We start from the raw sequence: 17,130 nt of genomic DNA, 5'->3' as shown, positions 1-17,130 counted from the left end.
TCGCTGTCCAGTATGTACTATTCCAGACTGATGCTCACCAAATGCTGTGTGGTTTTCTGAAATGTTTTGCAGCCATGATGATGTTGCGACAGCTGGTTTTGTTTTCACCTTGTGAGTCTCTGTGCGTGTCATCGTATTAAAATGTGGGCTTGGATTTTGCAAGATGTGCAGCTGAGACCAAAATGAAGGCTGAGTTTGAAGACGAGTGCAGACTTAGCAAAGGGCCCAGACGTATGGGGGTAGGAAGTAGGGAAGCAGCCATTGCCCTCCACTTTACGCCCTTGGCCCACATTTGTTTGAAGTTGTGGTTCACTGTATTGCAGCTGAAGTGATCCTATCGCTGGATGGTCTCTAGTTTGTGAAATGTCGTTTTGTTTTCTGAGCTGTTGTTTTTTTTAAATCTGAAATCTTGTCTTTTGACCTTCAGGGCCACTGTAGCTATGCTCTCAGTGTGTGCTTAAACACTGAACGAGTGGTGACGTGGACCACTGTGGTGCTAACAGGCATCCTAATCGAATAGGATTAGCCCAGTTACCAAAAGAAAACGGTTGGCATTTTATGTTTCTGCAAAAATATGTTACATTTGTACGTTTCATTCGTATCATATCATATCACAGTTTTAAAGTGACGTAGCATATGAGCAGACTGTCAGGAGGTGGAGGGGGTGGTGGATGCTGTGGCACTTAGACAAGATGATACAGACCACTGCTCAAGATTAACAAACACAAAATCCGTTGTGATTAATAAGCCATTGCTGCTTTTTCCAGCGGCTTTTTAGGCACCAAACACAGATGTTTTGTAGCAACCTGTTGCTGTGCATCCAGCAGGGATAGTAATGTGACAAGTGATTGTTTTTTACCAAGGCATTGCTGCTTTTCTAGCCGAGATGGTAGCACCCAAACCTGGGTACTTTCCTCTACTGACCTTAACCAAGTGGTGTTTGTGCCTAAACTAAACCTCGTTAACCACAGCACTGATGAAATATAAACTTTTAGCATATCTGCTTAATTTTAACATGCAAAGGTATCTGATAGTGGTTCCCAACCTGAGGTTCAGGACCCCTACAAGGGACCTGAAAGACAAATGAAATAGATTTATGAGAAAATTAACACAATGGAAGACAGAACAACCAAATTGGATATATTTCTCAGACTTTTCCGAATTTTTACTTTTTTCTTGTGAATTATCTGATAATTTTATGTCGAACATTTTCAGGGCTCCTGTGAAACTGCACCTACAAACAAGAAAGGACAGTAGAGGAGACATGCTTTGTCATATCCTGTCTCTTCTTTTCTAATATTCTGTGTACAGTTGTGTTTTTTGTGCCTTTGTATATTCTTATGTTCTGCTATCATACATTGGTGTTTGAGGATGTTGTGCATAGTCCAATATTCATAGGACAGGTCATTGTAATTTGGTAGTCAGGCTTCTGCTCTTCAGAGTTGATCTCATTTAATTAGTGGCACCAGCTGATTGATTTATCACACCTGGGAGGAATCTGTCTGTGTCTATATCTCATGTCAGTAGCACTGATGGAAGTCAAGGACTGAAACATTTGCTGCTGTTTTTATTCACTTTATATTTCGTTTTGCACTTTGAGCACCTTTTTTGTGCATGAAAACTATCACACATTTATAGTTATTATTTGGCATCTGAGAGCAGCGACGAGGGGTCACAAGGAGACATGGGTTTGTTTTGGGGATCAGTGAAGTAGGGTATCTAGTCAGTAACAGAATGAGATGCAGCACTGTCTGGGAGAGAAACCCCTGTCTTGATACTATGATCTACAAAACGCTCAGATCAACCCTCCTCCCATGTTGTCAAGAAAGTTGGATTAAATTCAATGGAAGAAAACTAAGGCGTAGCTAACTTGGCTTGACTACGTTGTTTAATAATTTGGTTTCATTTTTGTGCTGATGGAATTGTATTGCTTATGTAATATTATTAAGATCCAATATTTTAATTGTATCTGTACTATAATCCTCACAATGTTTTGTCCCTGTAACCCTGTCACTAATGTTATAATGATATTAATTCATCCCATCTCCAGCTCAGAAAAACTTTGAACATCTCCTGCTCTAAATCTGCCGCATCTCTTAGCTCCGTCCCACAAAGAAATCTGTGTTGTAAATAAAGTCATGCTTGTCTTATTTAGAATAATGAATTAATTAATAGAGCAACCCACTGACAGGCAGTGTGGCTGAAGGATGTTATCAATGGAAGATCCTGCAAAGAGACTTACTATCATGCTCTGCTACATTTCCACTTAACTTAACCTTAAGTCAAGGACGCCCTCTGGTGGCCACAGTGGTTTACCTTTTTAATGTGAGCTTCTCTCAACAGATGGGTCAACAAGGTCTGGTCAGGTGTTGAGGAATCAGGGCAACCTGATGAGAGATGGGCTACTGGAACAAGACATAGATGGACTGGAGCAGAGAATATGGACCAGAGGGGCTACATGCAGAGGTTGTTGGATATATGGATGCTTTGAAACCCAACATCTAAGCTGACAAACAAATGGTGCCAGTGGTGATCGGAGCCCTCTGTGACCCCCAAACTGGGAGAATGGCTCCAGCAGATTCAGTCCAGAAGGGTGAGGTCCTAGGAGCAGATAAGATACTGCAGATCCCTCAAACTCCCAGGACTCTGGTAGAGGACCTGAGCTTTAGGAAGACACACCAATGACCCCACTTCCTGCTGCCTGTTATTTATCTCTGCTGTCGGTCTGATAACCTTCAGGTGTCTCATCCCTCTGCTGGTGGAGGACATGAAGGAGGAAGATTCGACTCTGTATCTTCTGAGTCTATTAACATTTTTATTGCAGCAACAACAGGTCGGCAACAGTGTGAAATAAATGTCACCAAGTCCCCAAAAGGTGGCAGCACAGACTAACATTTAGAGTGTGTGTGTGTGTGTGTGTGTGTGTGTGTGTGTGTACTTCTATCTTTGTGAGGACCCACTCAAGTTTCAAACCCACAGACTGATGACGTTTTTTTGGATGGTCAAAGTATTTGGCAATATTTTTGGAAAGAGAAGAGATTTTCAGAGAGTGGGAACATTTTGGGAACTCTGGACATTTTTTTTTAAAGAGTTAGTAAAATCTGGAATTTGAGGACATTAAAAAAAAGTGGTGATATTTTTGGAAAGTGGTGGTATGTTGGAAAGTATCTTTATAGATTTTTATTATTCTGGTTTGGGTTTTTTGGAAAGGTGAAGATGTTTTGGGAAAGTAGTGGCATTTTGGAAAGTGAGGACATTTTGGACAGTAGGGACATTTTGGAAAGTAGTTACATTTTGCAAAGTAGGGACATTTTGGAAAGTGAGGAAATTTGGAAAGTAGGGACATTTTGGAAAGTAAGGACATATTGCAAAGTGAGGACATTTTGGAAAGTGAGGACATTTTGGAAAGTAGGGACATTTTGGAAAGTGAGGACATTTTGGAAAGTATGGACATTTTGCGTCAAATCGACACCAGTGTTGAACATATTAGAAATAGGTATGTTTCTGGAAAGTCAGGACATTTTCAACCATGCTAGTGGCACGGCATGTCAGTCTGTCAGTCAGTCCATCAGAGTGAAACATCTCAACATCTACTGCATAGCTGGATAGCCTGGGTGAAACACCAACTGTCACCCAGGAGACCCACTCTGGGACTTTAGGACATTAAAAAAAGTGGTGATATTTTTGGAAAGTGGCAGTATGTTGGAAAGTATCTTCATAGATTGTTATTATTCTACTTTGGGTTTTTCGGAAAGGTGAAGATGTTTTGGGGAAGTGGGGACATTTTTGAAAGTGAGGACATTTTGGAAAGTATGGACATTTTGCGTCAAATCGACACCAGTGTTGAACATATTAGAAATAGGTATGGCTGCATTTTTGGGCCTGGAAAACATGATTCGCATTATCTCGAATCACTTGCATGTCTGTTATTTGCATGTCTGATTCTTTCTCCCATTTTTGTTTGATATATTTTGTAGATTGATTCTTTGAAATTTGAATACTGACGTTCAGTCTCGAAACTAACTTTTTATTTTCTCCCATTATGTATGCAGTTGAGGGAGTCCCTATATTGCAGGTATCTGTAGAAGTTCTGCTTTCCTAGTCCAAATGTCTTTGATACATCCCGATAGCTCTGTAATTTTCCGTTGGAGGAGATCAAACAGAGAGACCCACAGCTTAAATCTCCCATCCAACCTAGCAGGCTAAATCCTGGATCATATGCTATCCAACTCAAGATTCTACCTGTTTCTCCAATCTTAATTCCTCACCATTTCCAAAGTCTTCATTTAGAGTCACAGTTTGTCACACACCAACACACTAATGGTTTAAATTGTGCAACATGATACTAATCTAATCTGAAGCTCTCCCTCCATTTTCTTTTGTCAACTGCAATGTCGTTTTGGTTGTCTTTGAGAAGTATGGATGCTTTTGGCAAACAGAACATTTTGTCTGGTCCTCGTTCTTCAAAGGGCGGTTTGAGGGTTCAATCTTGATTTTAGGTTCAAGCTTAGAAAGATTTTTAGGTTCACGTTGAGGCGAGGGTTGGTGTTTGGTATAGAGTTGTTGGTTATACTTATAACGTCAGGGGCAACAGAAACCCCTTTTACACTGCCAGATTTTCGCAGAATGTTGGGCCGTTTTGCCGGCAAGCTGCAAACGTTTAAACACACAGAGGCAGATTGGCGAGTTGATCCGAGGTGCCCAATGTTCTGCCTCGTAGGGTAGACATACTGGCGGAACCCTTTTAGTTTAAACAGACCGAGGCGGCCTTCCGCAACTGGATGTTGAAGACTTGTGGGAGGAGCTATCGATGACGCCACGCGTGCGAGCCACTGGCAGTGGATAAACAGGAAACAGCTGATAGCAGGAATTAGCGAGCAGCTAGTAGCAAGAGGGAAACGCAAACCTGACAGACACTGTAAAGATGAGCAACTGGGGAGACAAGGAATTGCGCGCCCTCCTTGTCCTCGCAAACGAAGAGGCCATTAACCGTCAGATGACGGGGACGGTGAAGAATGGGCCGACTTACGAGAGAATCGCCGAAGGACTGACCAGCCGCGGCTTCCCTCCCACGTCACTGTTTACGTCACACGCTGAGCTACACGTTTTGTTACTTGCTCACGCCCCCCATTGCCCCGAAAAAGGCACATTCTGTATAAACAAAAGTAGGTTGGCAGCATTTTGCTGCACTCCCCGATTTTGTTTTTATACTGCCAATGCTGAAAAAAGACTGATTGGGCTTTCCTGCAATTTTGCACAACTCCTGTTTAAAAAGGGCTAGAGAAAGCATTTCGACAGTAAGGGTCCTCACAAGGGTGCAAGTACAAATATTTGTGTGTTCTGGAGCGGGGAATGGTCCCCACTTCCTGTTGTGGGGCGGTCAAACACTTCCCTCAGGAGAGAGCTTTCTCACGCTGGAGAGTACGACCACAAACACACACACACACACACACACACACACACACACACACACACACCACATGCATGAAAGGACACATGAATCATTTAAAAAAAGAGATTAATGGGCACGAAAGTTGATGTAATATCAAATGTGCTGATTCATGCAGCCGACAGACAGACAAAGTGGTGACGCTCTGTCACAGGTGTTCCCTCAGTCATGCATCTTCCTGTAAATCTGGATTCTTTATTTATTTACTCATAAATATTACTGTAATCTCCATCTTCCCTCCGTCATCCGTCTCCCCGGGTGTCACCATGGGTCGTCATGTGACGATGGGTCACCAGCACTACTTCCTCCTCTGGTGACACAAAGGTCGAAGGTGAAAGTTGAACAGCTGTACCGTATGTGAGTGCGTGTGCATGTGACAACAGAGAGGGACGGGGTGAGTGGGAGGATTTATCAGACCCTGGGGGAGATTACGAGTTATAGGGGTACGGCACCGTGTGTGTGCGTGTGTGTGTGTATGTGTGTGTGTGTGTGTGTGTGTGTATGTGTGTGTGTGAGGTCAACTTCTTCCCTTGACAGTTTCTTGGGAAACACTGGTAGATGGGAATCTCCTCACACTGTCCCACACACACGCACACATTTGACTCAGCTGGGAGACGGCAGCGAATGGAGTCCCAAGCTCCACATCCAGTGTCCATAACCAACACATTCTCACTCCGACATCGTCACATGTCGCCGCTTGGTTGTCGACTTTCCACGTGTAAGGTAGCCTGAGTTCTGGGATGCCGTGTCAGCCTGTTACATACATCGTGTCTTTTCAAAATACACTTCTTTTGTCACTGGAAATGTACAGTTTGCATACAGTCTCTTTCAAAATAAAAGCACTACGACAGTACAACACTGTGAATTGCACATGGTTACATTTAGAAAATACAACAGGGTTTGGCATTGCATTCAGACAGGAAGTGAACACTAGCCTCCCAGGTGACAGTCGGTGATTGTTGGACCCATCCACCACTACTACCGCCCAACCTACGCTAATGTGCGGCTACATTTCCCCCGATACTGTTGGGCGCTGCTATACATTGATGGCACCTGGCTGTGTGTCATGCCAATATGAAAGGATGCCTTTTTTGTTGATGTCTGACACCAAAGTCACTGCCCGAGCACCTGTATTCGACGACTTCGGAATAAGAGCGGGTTGCCTTAACCCTGAAACCTTGAAGTGTCCTAACCCTGAGTTTGGGGCCGTCTTATGGAGTCACAACAACGTGCGAGGACACGACAAGTACGGCAAACCAACATTTACGTAAAGTAACTGAGAAACAATTTTCCACCACTGGGACCAAACCAAGAGGATTCCTGGAGGGTCTTATCGTAAAATACTTTATCACATGATACGGGACAAATGGAAACTAAAATAAACTTTTCTTTTAAGTGGGTATTTGTGATGATTAAAAACCTCTGACCACACAAGCAGTTGCCAAATCCTGCAGGACAGTTCCAGGAAGAAGCTTTTCAAAAATAATGTTGCTCCTCTGCAGCTTTATAAATATATAATTTACTAAACATGACTTTTCCATTAGCTTTTCACCTCCTCCCTGTGGAGTCATCAGAGTGCCATAAAAAAGGCTTAACTCCCTCACGGGATTAGAAAATAAATGGGGAAATATATAAAGAATAAAAGAAAAAGTAAATGAAAATATGGAAATATTAATAAATAAATAATGTGGAAATATAAAGACAAAAACATTGATTTTTTTTTCTCATGTATTAATTTCTTAATTTATTTCTGTATGTATTTTTATATTTAAAACACTTTAATTTGCATATACATTTCTGTTTTTTGTATTTTTTTTTGGTTTCTTGAACTCTTCTGACTCATTTCTTATTTTTCTTTATTGCTATTTGGATTTTATGCCATATTATGTGTGCAAATAAAATAAAGTAAGATAAAATGAAATGAAATAAAGTAAGATAAAATAAAATAAAGTAAGATAAAATAGAATAAAATGAAATGAAATAAAGTAAAGTAAGATAAAATTAAGTAAAATAAAGTATGATTAAAATAAAATGAAATAAAATGAAACGAAATAAAATAAAAATAAAGTAAAGTAAAGTGAGATAAAATGAAATGAAAAAGTAAAGTAAGGTAAAATAAAATAAAATAAAATGAAGTAAAGTAAGATAAAATAAAATAATGTACATGTAAATATAAAAGTGCATTATGCTACAATCTTTAACACAGGTATCTAAAATATAAGGAATATAACTTACTACATTACAATTAATAAAACTAGTATGTTTAGTTTCAGAAATATAGCAATATGTATTATGCAACAATGGACAATAGAATATATATACATGAATGACGCAGACGGTGGTGATAAATATATACAGAAATAAGTGAATAAATAAAAATGTGAAATGCTTTTAATTATTTTTGTGACTTGACTTTATATTCCCACATGTATGTATTCTTTTTTTTAAATTCTCTCTATATTTCCATCTTTATTTTGTTATACATCTACAGATTATTTTTTAAATTTATTTTGATTTTTTCACTATTTGGATTTCATGCAGTTTTTTGTGTGTGTAATAAAAAGAGATGAATAAGATATAAATAATGATAAAAAATGAAAATAAAAATGTATACATAAAGTTAATAAAATGGAACAAATTAAAATGTGAAAAGAAATGAAAATGCTTATATTTATTCTTTTGTATTTTTGTTACTTTATATTTCGACATTTATCTTTTATTTATCCATTTCTCTTATTTTCACAGTTTTATTTACTTATTTATTCTCGTAATTATTTCTATTTATTACACAATTATTTTATTATACTTTTACAGTTTTTTTCGGCACTCTTATGACTCCATACACCACACACCACACTCTGCGTAAACAGCGCCCTCTACCTGCTCTGTGCTGTACAGCAGTTCATGTTAAATTTAAAGGCAGCACAGGTGCACAGAGGCTCACAGGTGTCATTTATTCAGGGTTATTAGTTATTTTTAAAAACTAGACCTGGTCAGGTGATTCCAGCAGACTTCAAATATATTTGATTCTAATAAACCCAGTGATAATAATATCACACAGGGTCTGATCCCTCTGCGTGCTGCAGCCCCTCAGCTCCCCCTCAGTGCCAGTGAAGGTGCAGTGGTTGTAGATTTAACGACACCACCTCCTCTCACAATGACTGCAAGATTAAAATAGCATCTTTCACTGCAGGCAGCTGACAGATCTGTGTGATGCTTACTCGGCTTTAATTTGACCTACATTTGTCCATGTTGTGTTCAAGCATCATGAGAAATATAAAACCATCATATCTGACTGTGTGTGTGTGTGTGTGTGTTTGTGTGTTTGTGTGTGTGTGTGTGTGTGCGCGCCTCTGCCATGCTGCCCGAGCGCCATAACATCGTATCTCTGCGGACAAAACCCGCAATATTCTAAGACGTCGCACACGGGACTTAAGATCCGGGAAGGGACGCTGTGACCCCGGTGCGAGCCCGCAAACCTGCGTCAGAGGCCGGGTAAGTGTTGGGGAAGGCTTTCCTATTTTATCCTTGTGTCATTCACAACCAGACATCAGTAACAGCAGCCTGGTGTTAACACGGCGTCTTCAGCTCACACAGATAACTCGCGCGCTCTGTCAGTGTGAAGCACCGACAGCATCAACCAGACTCCATTGAAAAATCGTACATTTTAAAGTCTTCTTGCCTTTCAGTTGAAATGTGTGTATTAAAAATACAAATGAACACTATATGTGACTCAATATAAGACAAATGTTAATTTCGGCGTTCATATAATCCACTAACAACCAACATATGAGCTCAATTCACGCTGGGCTCTCTTGCTGCTCACCACGGAGTAGGACGCTTTCATTGGCGGGAGTCGCAGGCGGGACAGTTGAAAAAGTTAAAAGTTCTTCACAGTTTAATCTTTTAACATTCTTTTAATTCACGCCGAATTTAAGAGTGAATCTTACTACTTTAGAAATTATATTAAAGCTTGTTTAGTTAATATGTATATTTGTCTTTACACGCAAAAACGTTAAATTGTTTGATTTCTAAATGGAGTTTTGAACACGTCATTGGCGCGATGACTTAATCCCATTGTAGGCTATGCTGCACAATAGGTAAAGACACCACTCTGATATATCATTGTTTCACTGATATTGCATCGTGTTATTCTAAATTCAGCAGCTTACATTAATAACTGGCACACACACGCGCGCGCGCACACAGACAGCAGCAGGGATTGTGTTCGCTTCAGTGCGCTTGGCCGACCGGATCCAGCGTCCTCTCTCCAACATTTTGATGCCAAACAAAGCTGGTTTACAACGTGTGTGCATCATGCAGAATCTGTGAGGGTTTAGATTATGGATGGAGTAACAGCAAACTGTGCATGCATGCAGCCTGGGTCAGATAGGACTGTAAATCATTATAAATATTATATTGTGTTGGTGTAGCGCTGCGCGTTCTCTTAAAATAGTCTCATGGTGAGGAATATTTCTAAAATGTCTTATAAAATATTGATAATATAAGAGCAGGTCTTTCTTTTTTATCACGTTACTCTCATTTCATGTGTTATTTCTTAGTGATTGTAATACTAAAGTAAATTTCTGTTCATGGAGCCACAGGAAAACTGATGAAAAACAAAATATCTAAACACCTGTATTTTTACTTTACTTTATTTTTTGTAGTTGTCATCACACCTGCCCAGGAACTACAAGTTTGCCAAACTGGTCCCTGTAATATTAAACTGTGTAACTAAATAAATAAATAAATAAATATACAAATACTGTAAACATGACATGACTTCAGCTGCAGGTTTGTAACCTGTGTGTGTCTGTGACATGTCAGCTGGCTGTTGATCAGCTCCATGATGGACTCTCTTCTCACCGCTGAACTGGTTCAAGTTTGGAAATCTGATATGGAGGAAACGTCGCATCAGGTTTACTACAGTTAAGCCAACTCGTACCGGAAACGATGTTTATACCTTCAAAATAAAAACAGTCACTTTTTTACCACTGGAACTAAAGGAAACTTTGGAGCAAAAAAGAATGAAATGTGGATTTATTTATTTTTTTACGTTGAGAGTGGGAGTAATATAATATGTACCTGAAGTGTGTGACATTTATAAAAGGAGGACGCAAAGACAGGCATGAACTGAACCAGCATGTGCAAAATGTGCATCACAACTGGCATGTTTATTAATCAGTTAATGGCATTTTAATTCACTGATTAATTTGAGCAGACTCCTGAATCTGTGCCTCATTAGACCAGGGATACTCAACTTCCTTTGCCCAGCAGACACTTTTTGCAAGGTGACAGTTAAGAAGCAAACAATGGTATTTATCAGTATTTATAATAAAGAAATGCCTCTTTTCAACCTTTCAACATTTGCTGTCTTCACTCAAATCCAGTCGCAGCTGCCCCGCACAGGTCAGATATTCTACAAGCAGGGTCGTTTCTAGTTTAAATGAATTTTTTTATTGCAACCCTATAGCCAAAAGATACTTGTTAACAAGCTGAAGAATGTCCTTCCCCGTTGTTAATTAACAAAGCTCTATTAAATGTTTTCTATGCACTCTGGTGCTCTAGTTATATCCAAAGTACAAAAAAATCCCAGTGTGAATTATTTTATTTTCATTGTCATTGAGAGAATGGTCGGCGAGCAGCCTATCACGGGACAAATTTGGCTGAATGTCACTGTTGTTGAACCTGTCTTGTAGAGGGCCCCTGTGCCACAATTCACCTTTAATACTTTTCAATATCTCAGTTTATATTAGCCTTATGTCCGTCATACAGTTGCAGACTAAACTGAGCAACACAGAAGGTTTACTGTGGGCCTGCAGTGCATTTTTTGCTTGTTAGTGGGTTAACTTGACCATGCAAATTAAAGTCAGCTTTTTTTATCATATAGCCCACACAGAGGAAAGTGAGAACAAAAGAAAGAAGAGAAACACAAAAAATTGAATGATAGCAATAAAATTACAATAATAACATGAGAAAAATCTTGAAATAACAAAAGCACAATTTTTGATCTTTTTATATTTCACAGTGTTTTATAGAGTATTTTTATAGAACTCAAATCAATACACTTATTACTTATTATTCCTAATCTGTGACTAAAAGAAATTTTTTCATATAAATTTAAATATACTACTTTATTTTGAAGGAGGCCACCGGAAGCTGTGTGTGTCACTGGGTGTGAGCTGACCCCTCTGGCAGAGACAGACAGCAGTAACATGCGGAGCAGCTGATGCTCAGCGGGGCTAAAAATAATCAACTTTTTACACTGCAGCTCTCACTGTATTTGGTTTCTGTTCCCCTGACTCTTTTCTTTCTTGTTAAATAATCCAGGCTTCAGGAATGAGACGGTGTCACTGAGGATTTTTTACTTTTCTTCGAGGTAAGAAGAGACTTTGGTGTTTAAATTCAACTAGCTTAAATTAATTACTCAATTAACGGTCACGCAGACTATCTTCTGAGTGTGTGTTGAGGGTGTATTTAATATTTTAAAATAATTTGGTTTGATAAAAGGGGCTGTTGACTCAGGTGTTGATTATGGTTAAAGTTGGAGAGTTATTTACTGCCTGTCAGCAAGATTTCAAACTTTTACTTTACATGTTAGCACCGTTATTTATTAGCTTCAAGTGTCCTGAGTAGCTAGCTAACTACTGCACTTTAATTACGCTTCTTGCTTTGCTAGTGAGCCCAACAACTCTCAGTTAGAGGGACACTCATGTGGCCAAAATAATACATAATAATATGAATGAAATTGTTAGAAAAGTGAAGTGACTATTGGGAATATTATAATTACTCATCGCTAACAGCTTTTGTTGTTAGCTTAAGTTTTGCCGTATATACTGGACTCCAGTGGTGCCAACCTTTAATGTTAAAGAAAAAGTATCAACACTTTACCATAAACATCTTAAACGATTTATGTAACATCATATATTTCTGTGTTATGAGTCTTTATACCCATTTCTTCGCCAAACTGTGGTAATTTATTCATCGTTATGTTGTTTCTTGTCTAATACAAGATGGCCGCTAAGTGCAGCATTCGGCGGCCATCTTGTTTTTGGTTTGGAATGGAGACAGATGTTAGCCTTGTGTCATACAGACATGGATAATCCTCAAATAAATTAATGAGGTCATCCTCTTTCTGTCCAAAACTGCAATTTTGACTTTGGGTGGCTTGTTAGCTAGCTAGCTAGCTAGCTAGCTATTTCCACCATTGCTGTGTCTAAAATCGTGTACTTCCGTTAATACACTTCAATGTAGTATACTATGTGCACTATGTACTCATTGGCATAGTGCACGAATTTCAACAGGGTAGTGTTGTCTCAAACCAAAGATGGCCGTTGTGCACTTACCGGAAATGACAACCGCAGCTGTTAGCTAGTTAGCAAACTAGCATTCACGTTATCGTTCGCAGTACCAAATCATTACACACTGCTAAATTAACCCAATAAACATACTGCTGGCTCATATCCGACAACAGTATAGTGGTGCTTAGTGCAAAAAACATATATATATTTGTCCAATGCAGCGACTTTCATGGTCGCACAGTCCTCGGCCGCCATTTCCGGTTTAGAAAGTGGCCCTCCCCTTCCGCTACGCAGCCAAGATGGCGACCATGGAGGGCGAGAAGTGTCCATAGTTCCACACTCAACTTCTTGACCGTTTTGAGAGCACCATCCGGGTACTCATAGTGCACTGCATTTTTCCATACTTCTCAGTGTGAACGCACTTATGCACTCAAAATATTAAGTGTAAGTACAGAAGTACGCGATTTGAGACACAGCACCTGTTTATATGCTAACGTCACAGTGGTTACAGAAAGTGAGCCAGTGTGAGAAGAGTGCGTGGCTGAAGCATTTGGCCCTGGTCACACAGACAGTGTTTTAGCAGCTGGAGGTGCCTTTTTGTAATTTTTAAAAATGAGAATGGCGCCTTTTGCTCAGTGTTTTTGCGTTGCTACTCGCCTGGCGTTTCTGCCAGAGCGCTCTGAACTTCTTGAGTTGAAAAAACGTCAACTCCAAGCACAGAAGTGCCCCACCCCATCTACGCTTTTCCCCCCTTTGTCTAATTGGATGATTTGAGAGGCGGTTGGTTAATTTGCTCTCTGCATTCTTAGAATATTAATGATAATAATAATTGACCCTTTGCTGAGTCCCTCCAATGCAGACTGACCAATCATAGCGTAACGTCGACCAGCTCCATTAAGGGTCAGACAACAGCACAGCTGCGACCAGCTCCATTAAGGGTCAGACAACAGCACAGCTGTACTCCATTGACTCTAATGCAGTCGTTTCAGATTTCCTTCATTTCCAGGCTGGTTTTGTGGATTTGGAGCTAAATGTTGTGCCTGGGGCACGTCGTGTATTAATGATACTCGTTACCTGGAGAGGCTGGTAAAAGATAAACGTTTCTTCCCTGTTCCAAAACCAAAATCAAACCCTGAAAAGTGTAGGGTTAGCTAGCTAGCTACTGAAGATACAGCCTACTGAATGTATACACATGCTGCTTTTGCTTTAGCTTCTAACTGTCTTTGTCTTTTTAACCTGTTGTTGCTGCTGAGTCAGTTTGACATCCTGGATATATCCTTCAAACACAGACTGTAGACCCCTCTGTCTGCTTCTCTCTGTAATCACCATTTCATTTCCGAAAATATGATAATATTCCTTCAGGGAGTGCAGTTAGTTACAGTGTGGGCTCCATGCTTACTGCGACAGCTTGTCAGACCATCACAAAGGGGCGGGGCTTAGCAAAGGGGTCAATAATAGTAACACCTTTATTTATATAGCACCTTTCACAACAATTTAAAAAAGTAAAAAACAAAATCCTCATTTTGTTGACGATGTTTAAAAGTACGGAGTTAAAGCGTGTTTTTTTTGCTCATCAAAAAGACTTAACAGAGTGGTGAGTCACTGCACTATGAACATTATGGAGTCATATTTTTAAGAACCTCCAACCTGTCACTTTAAACATTTTTTTTTTCATATGTTTTTGGGCATTTTTTGCCTTTAATTGACAGGACAGGTGAGCGTGAACGGGGGAGAGAGAGAGGGAATGACATGCAGCAAAGGGCCACAGGCTGGAGTGGAACTCGTGCCACTGCAGCAACAACCTTGTACATGGGGCGCCTGCTCTATCCACTAAGCCACCGACGCCCCCACTTTAAACATTTTTAACATTAACTCAATAACTGAGAGAGGAACAACCTGAGTCTTCTGGAAGTGAAGTCATGGCGTCATGACAGCTTTTAATGAAGCTTTCCAACATGTTCCAACACTTAGATTCATTTAACAGTAATGCAGCATAAGCCAGGGGGCATGTAGCTGGACGGAGCCCCCGAAATAGCTCTTGTGCCTGACACTGGCCTGCATTTGAGTTTCTGTGTGTGTGAGAGTGAGTGTGTGTGCACTTGAGTGTGTGACATGTCATGAAAATGTCTGACCAAGCCTCCAAAGTTCAAACTAAAGCCCTGCTGGTGACGCAGATGGCTAACTGTTTAGGAACAATGGGAAACATAAGATCATATAACACACAGTACAGTTCATATTCACTGATTTTGGCATCTTAGAATAATTGTGTTTTATTTGTGTTGTGTGAGCCGATTGTTTTGTTTTCACAGATTGACTCGAGGCTTGCGTGGAGCAGTCGGGCGGCGGTGGCATGGCCTTGTCGTTTTGCGGCAACGACGCGGGTATCAACTCCTACAGCGTGGACTCGGGCGTGCTGAACAATGGCTGCTTCGTGGACGCTCTCAACCTGGTTCCCCATGTCTTCCTGCTCTTCATCACCTTCCCCATCCTCTTCATCGGTAGGTGATGGAAATGGACACACATGTACACACACATCTGCTTAACATTTCTGCCCTGTGGAAAATACAAGCTTTCTACTTTTTTGAACGATCACGTTGTGCTGACATTTTTTGCACGAGCACAAATGGTCTCTTGTGAGGTCATACTACTGTGACCTATGTTTACACCCTGAAAGGTGCACTCTGATCTTAAACATACCTGCTACATACCTTAACCCAAGTAGCTTTAACTTACCCTAAACCATAAAACTGCAGGAACAGTATCAGAACTTAAGTATTAACTCTGCTGCCTGCGAGGTCAGTACCCCCTCTGTAACCACATGGTGGACCCACACTTGATAATGACCTTTATTCCAAAGCTGTCTCTGTATATCAGCCAGTTAGTTAAAAAAAGAAATAGTTTACACTGTTGAAAGTATTTTGATTCACAAAATGAAACAAGACCAGGTCAAAACCTAGTGTGTGGCTGGACCGTGTATAAAACACTAGAGAGTGGCGGCATGAATCACAAACTTTTGCCATGACAGAAATGAATGTAAATATATGTCAGAATGAAGAACACTTGCACGCGGTCACACAGCAGAGCGGACTTGCTTTCTCTGGAGCTGTACCCACTGATCTTTGCAACACATTCTCACTCCGACCTCGTCACACATCAACAAATAGCATTGACCTTCCATGTCCAAATACAATGTGCAAGGTACCCTGGGTGTGTTGGTTGTTGATGTTCTGGGACACCTTGTCAAGTTCTGCCTGTTACATGCATTGTCTTCTTTCAGGACACCTTGTCAAGTTCTGCCTGTTACATGCATTGTCTTCTTTCAAAATACACTTCCTTTGTTACAGGAAGTTTGCCATTTACATATGGTCTCTTTCAAAATAAAGCACTACGTCAGTAAAACACTGCAAATTAATGTTGTCCTGCGAAATGAACAGGGTTTGGTTAGAGTGTGTTTGTTGGACCCATCCACCATCCCTCCCACCTGCTCTATGTGGACTTTGTCACCTTAACTTTTGTTCTTGTCCGGCCGTGTTTCCCCCTGACACCGCCGAGCACTGTTAAACTATAATGGCAACTGGCCGCGTACCATGCTGACGTTAAAGGAAGGCTTTTATCGTTAGTCATTTCGTTTACATGCACACAGTAGTGGAGCTAAACTCATAGCTCAGCTAATCAGTCAAGTCGGACTTCTCGTCTTGTCTGAGTAAACATGCAGAAGAGAAAATCAAATTTCTGACCAAGTACATCCAACTCTGCCTCTATAGGTGGCGCTGTGTCCTTTTTGATATAGTATATAGCTAATTGTATTTCTATGCTTTCTTTTGATTTTCACATTGGCTAGTCATCCTGTTTAATTTGTCTTCTGTTTAAATCGGAACCATTGAAACAAGTTGTAGGAATCCTCTGCAAGTAATTGGTTGCTGGCAGACACTCTGTGCTGCAATAAAATGGTTAATCAGCAGTGCCGTGCACTGTAGAGCCGATGCGCTGCTGGTTCTGCCGGCCTGAATAGAATATAGTGTCTATAGCCTGAGCTGAGTAGTGATGCGCGGGTCGACCCGTAACCCACGGGACCCGCAAATGGACCTGTGGGTCGGGCAGCAGTGNTGCCGTGCACTGTAGAGCCGATGCGCTGCTGGTTCTGCCGGCCTGAATAGAATATTGGGCTCTAGTTTCACAGACCGGGCGCGGTGGAGGCGCAGCGCACCTGCGCTTCGCCAACTGGGTGTGGCCAGGTGGATTTTGCAAGTTTGGCACACCGTGCGCCTGGCGCAGCTACTCCTCTTTCCCACCTCCGTCCCTCCTACCGGCACAAGTCGGAAAGAGGGAGGAGAAAAGGCGTGGAGTGGGTTTTACACACATCACACCAATCAAATGAGC

General features: G+C 40.8%; 2 protein-coding genes across 5 annotated transcripts in view; one reads left to right on the top strand and one right to left on the bottom strand.

Annotated features, from left to right (window-relative positions):
• ptpro (protein tyrosine phosphatase receptor type O) overlaps positions 1-17,130 on the bottom strand; it is a 201,047-nt gene that overhangs the window by 124,454 nt on the left and 59,463 nt on the right. The window lies entirely within an intron of this gene.
• abcc9 (ATP-binding cassette, sub-family C (CFTR/MRP), member 9) overlaps positions 8,815-17,130 on the top strand; it is a 555,625-nt gene continuing 547,309 nt past the window's right edge. For 3 of the 4 annotated variants that reach the window (XR_007569361.1, XR_007569360.1, XM_050036265.1), the window contains exons 1-2: positions 11,678-11,828; positions 15,060-15,248. Coding sequence is in view for 2 of the 4 variants with exons in the window: in XM_050036265.1 (XP_049892222.1) it covers positions 15,101-15,248 (148 nt within the window). In the remaining 2 variants the exon portion in view is untranslated. Of the gene's footprint in view, positions 8,945-11,677; positions 11,829-15,059; positions 15,249-17,130 lie in introns of those variants that run through there. The other variant, XM_050036263.1, reaches the window with a different exon arrangement.

Source organism: Epinephelus moara, chromosome 23 (genome assembly GCF_006386435.1).
Source record: "Epinephelus moara isolate mb chromosome 23, YSFRI_EMoa_1.0, whole genome shotgun sequence".
Taxonomy (NCBI): domain Eukaryota; kingdom Metazoa; phylum Chordata; class Actinopteri; order Perciformes; family Serranidae; genus Epinephelus; species Epinephelus moara.
This window is presented reverse-complemented; position numbering and strand designations above follow the sequence as displayed.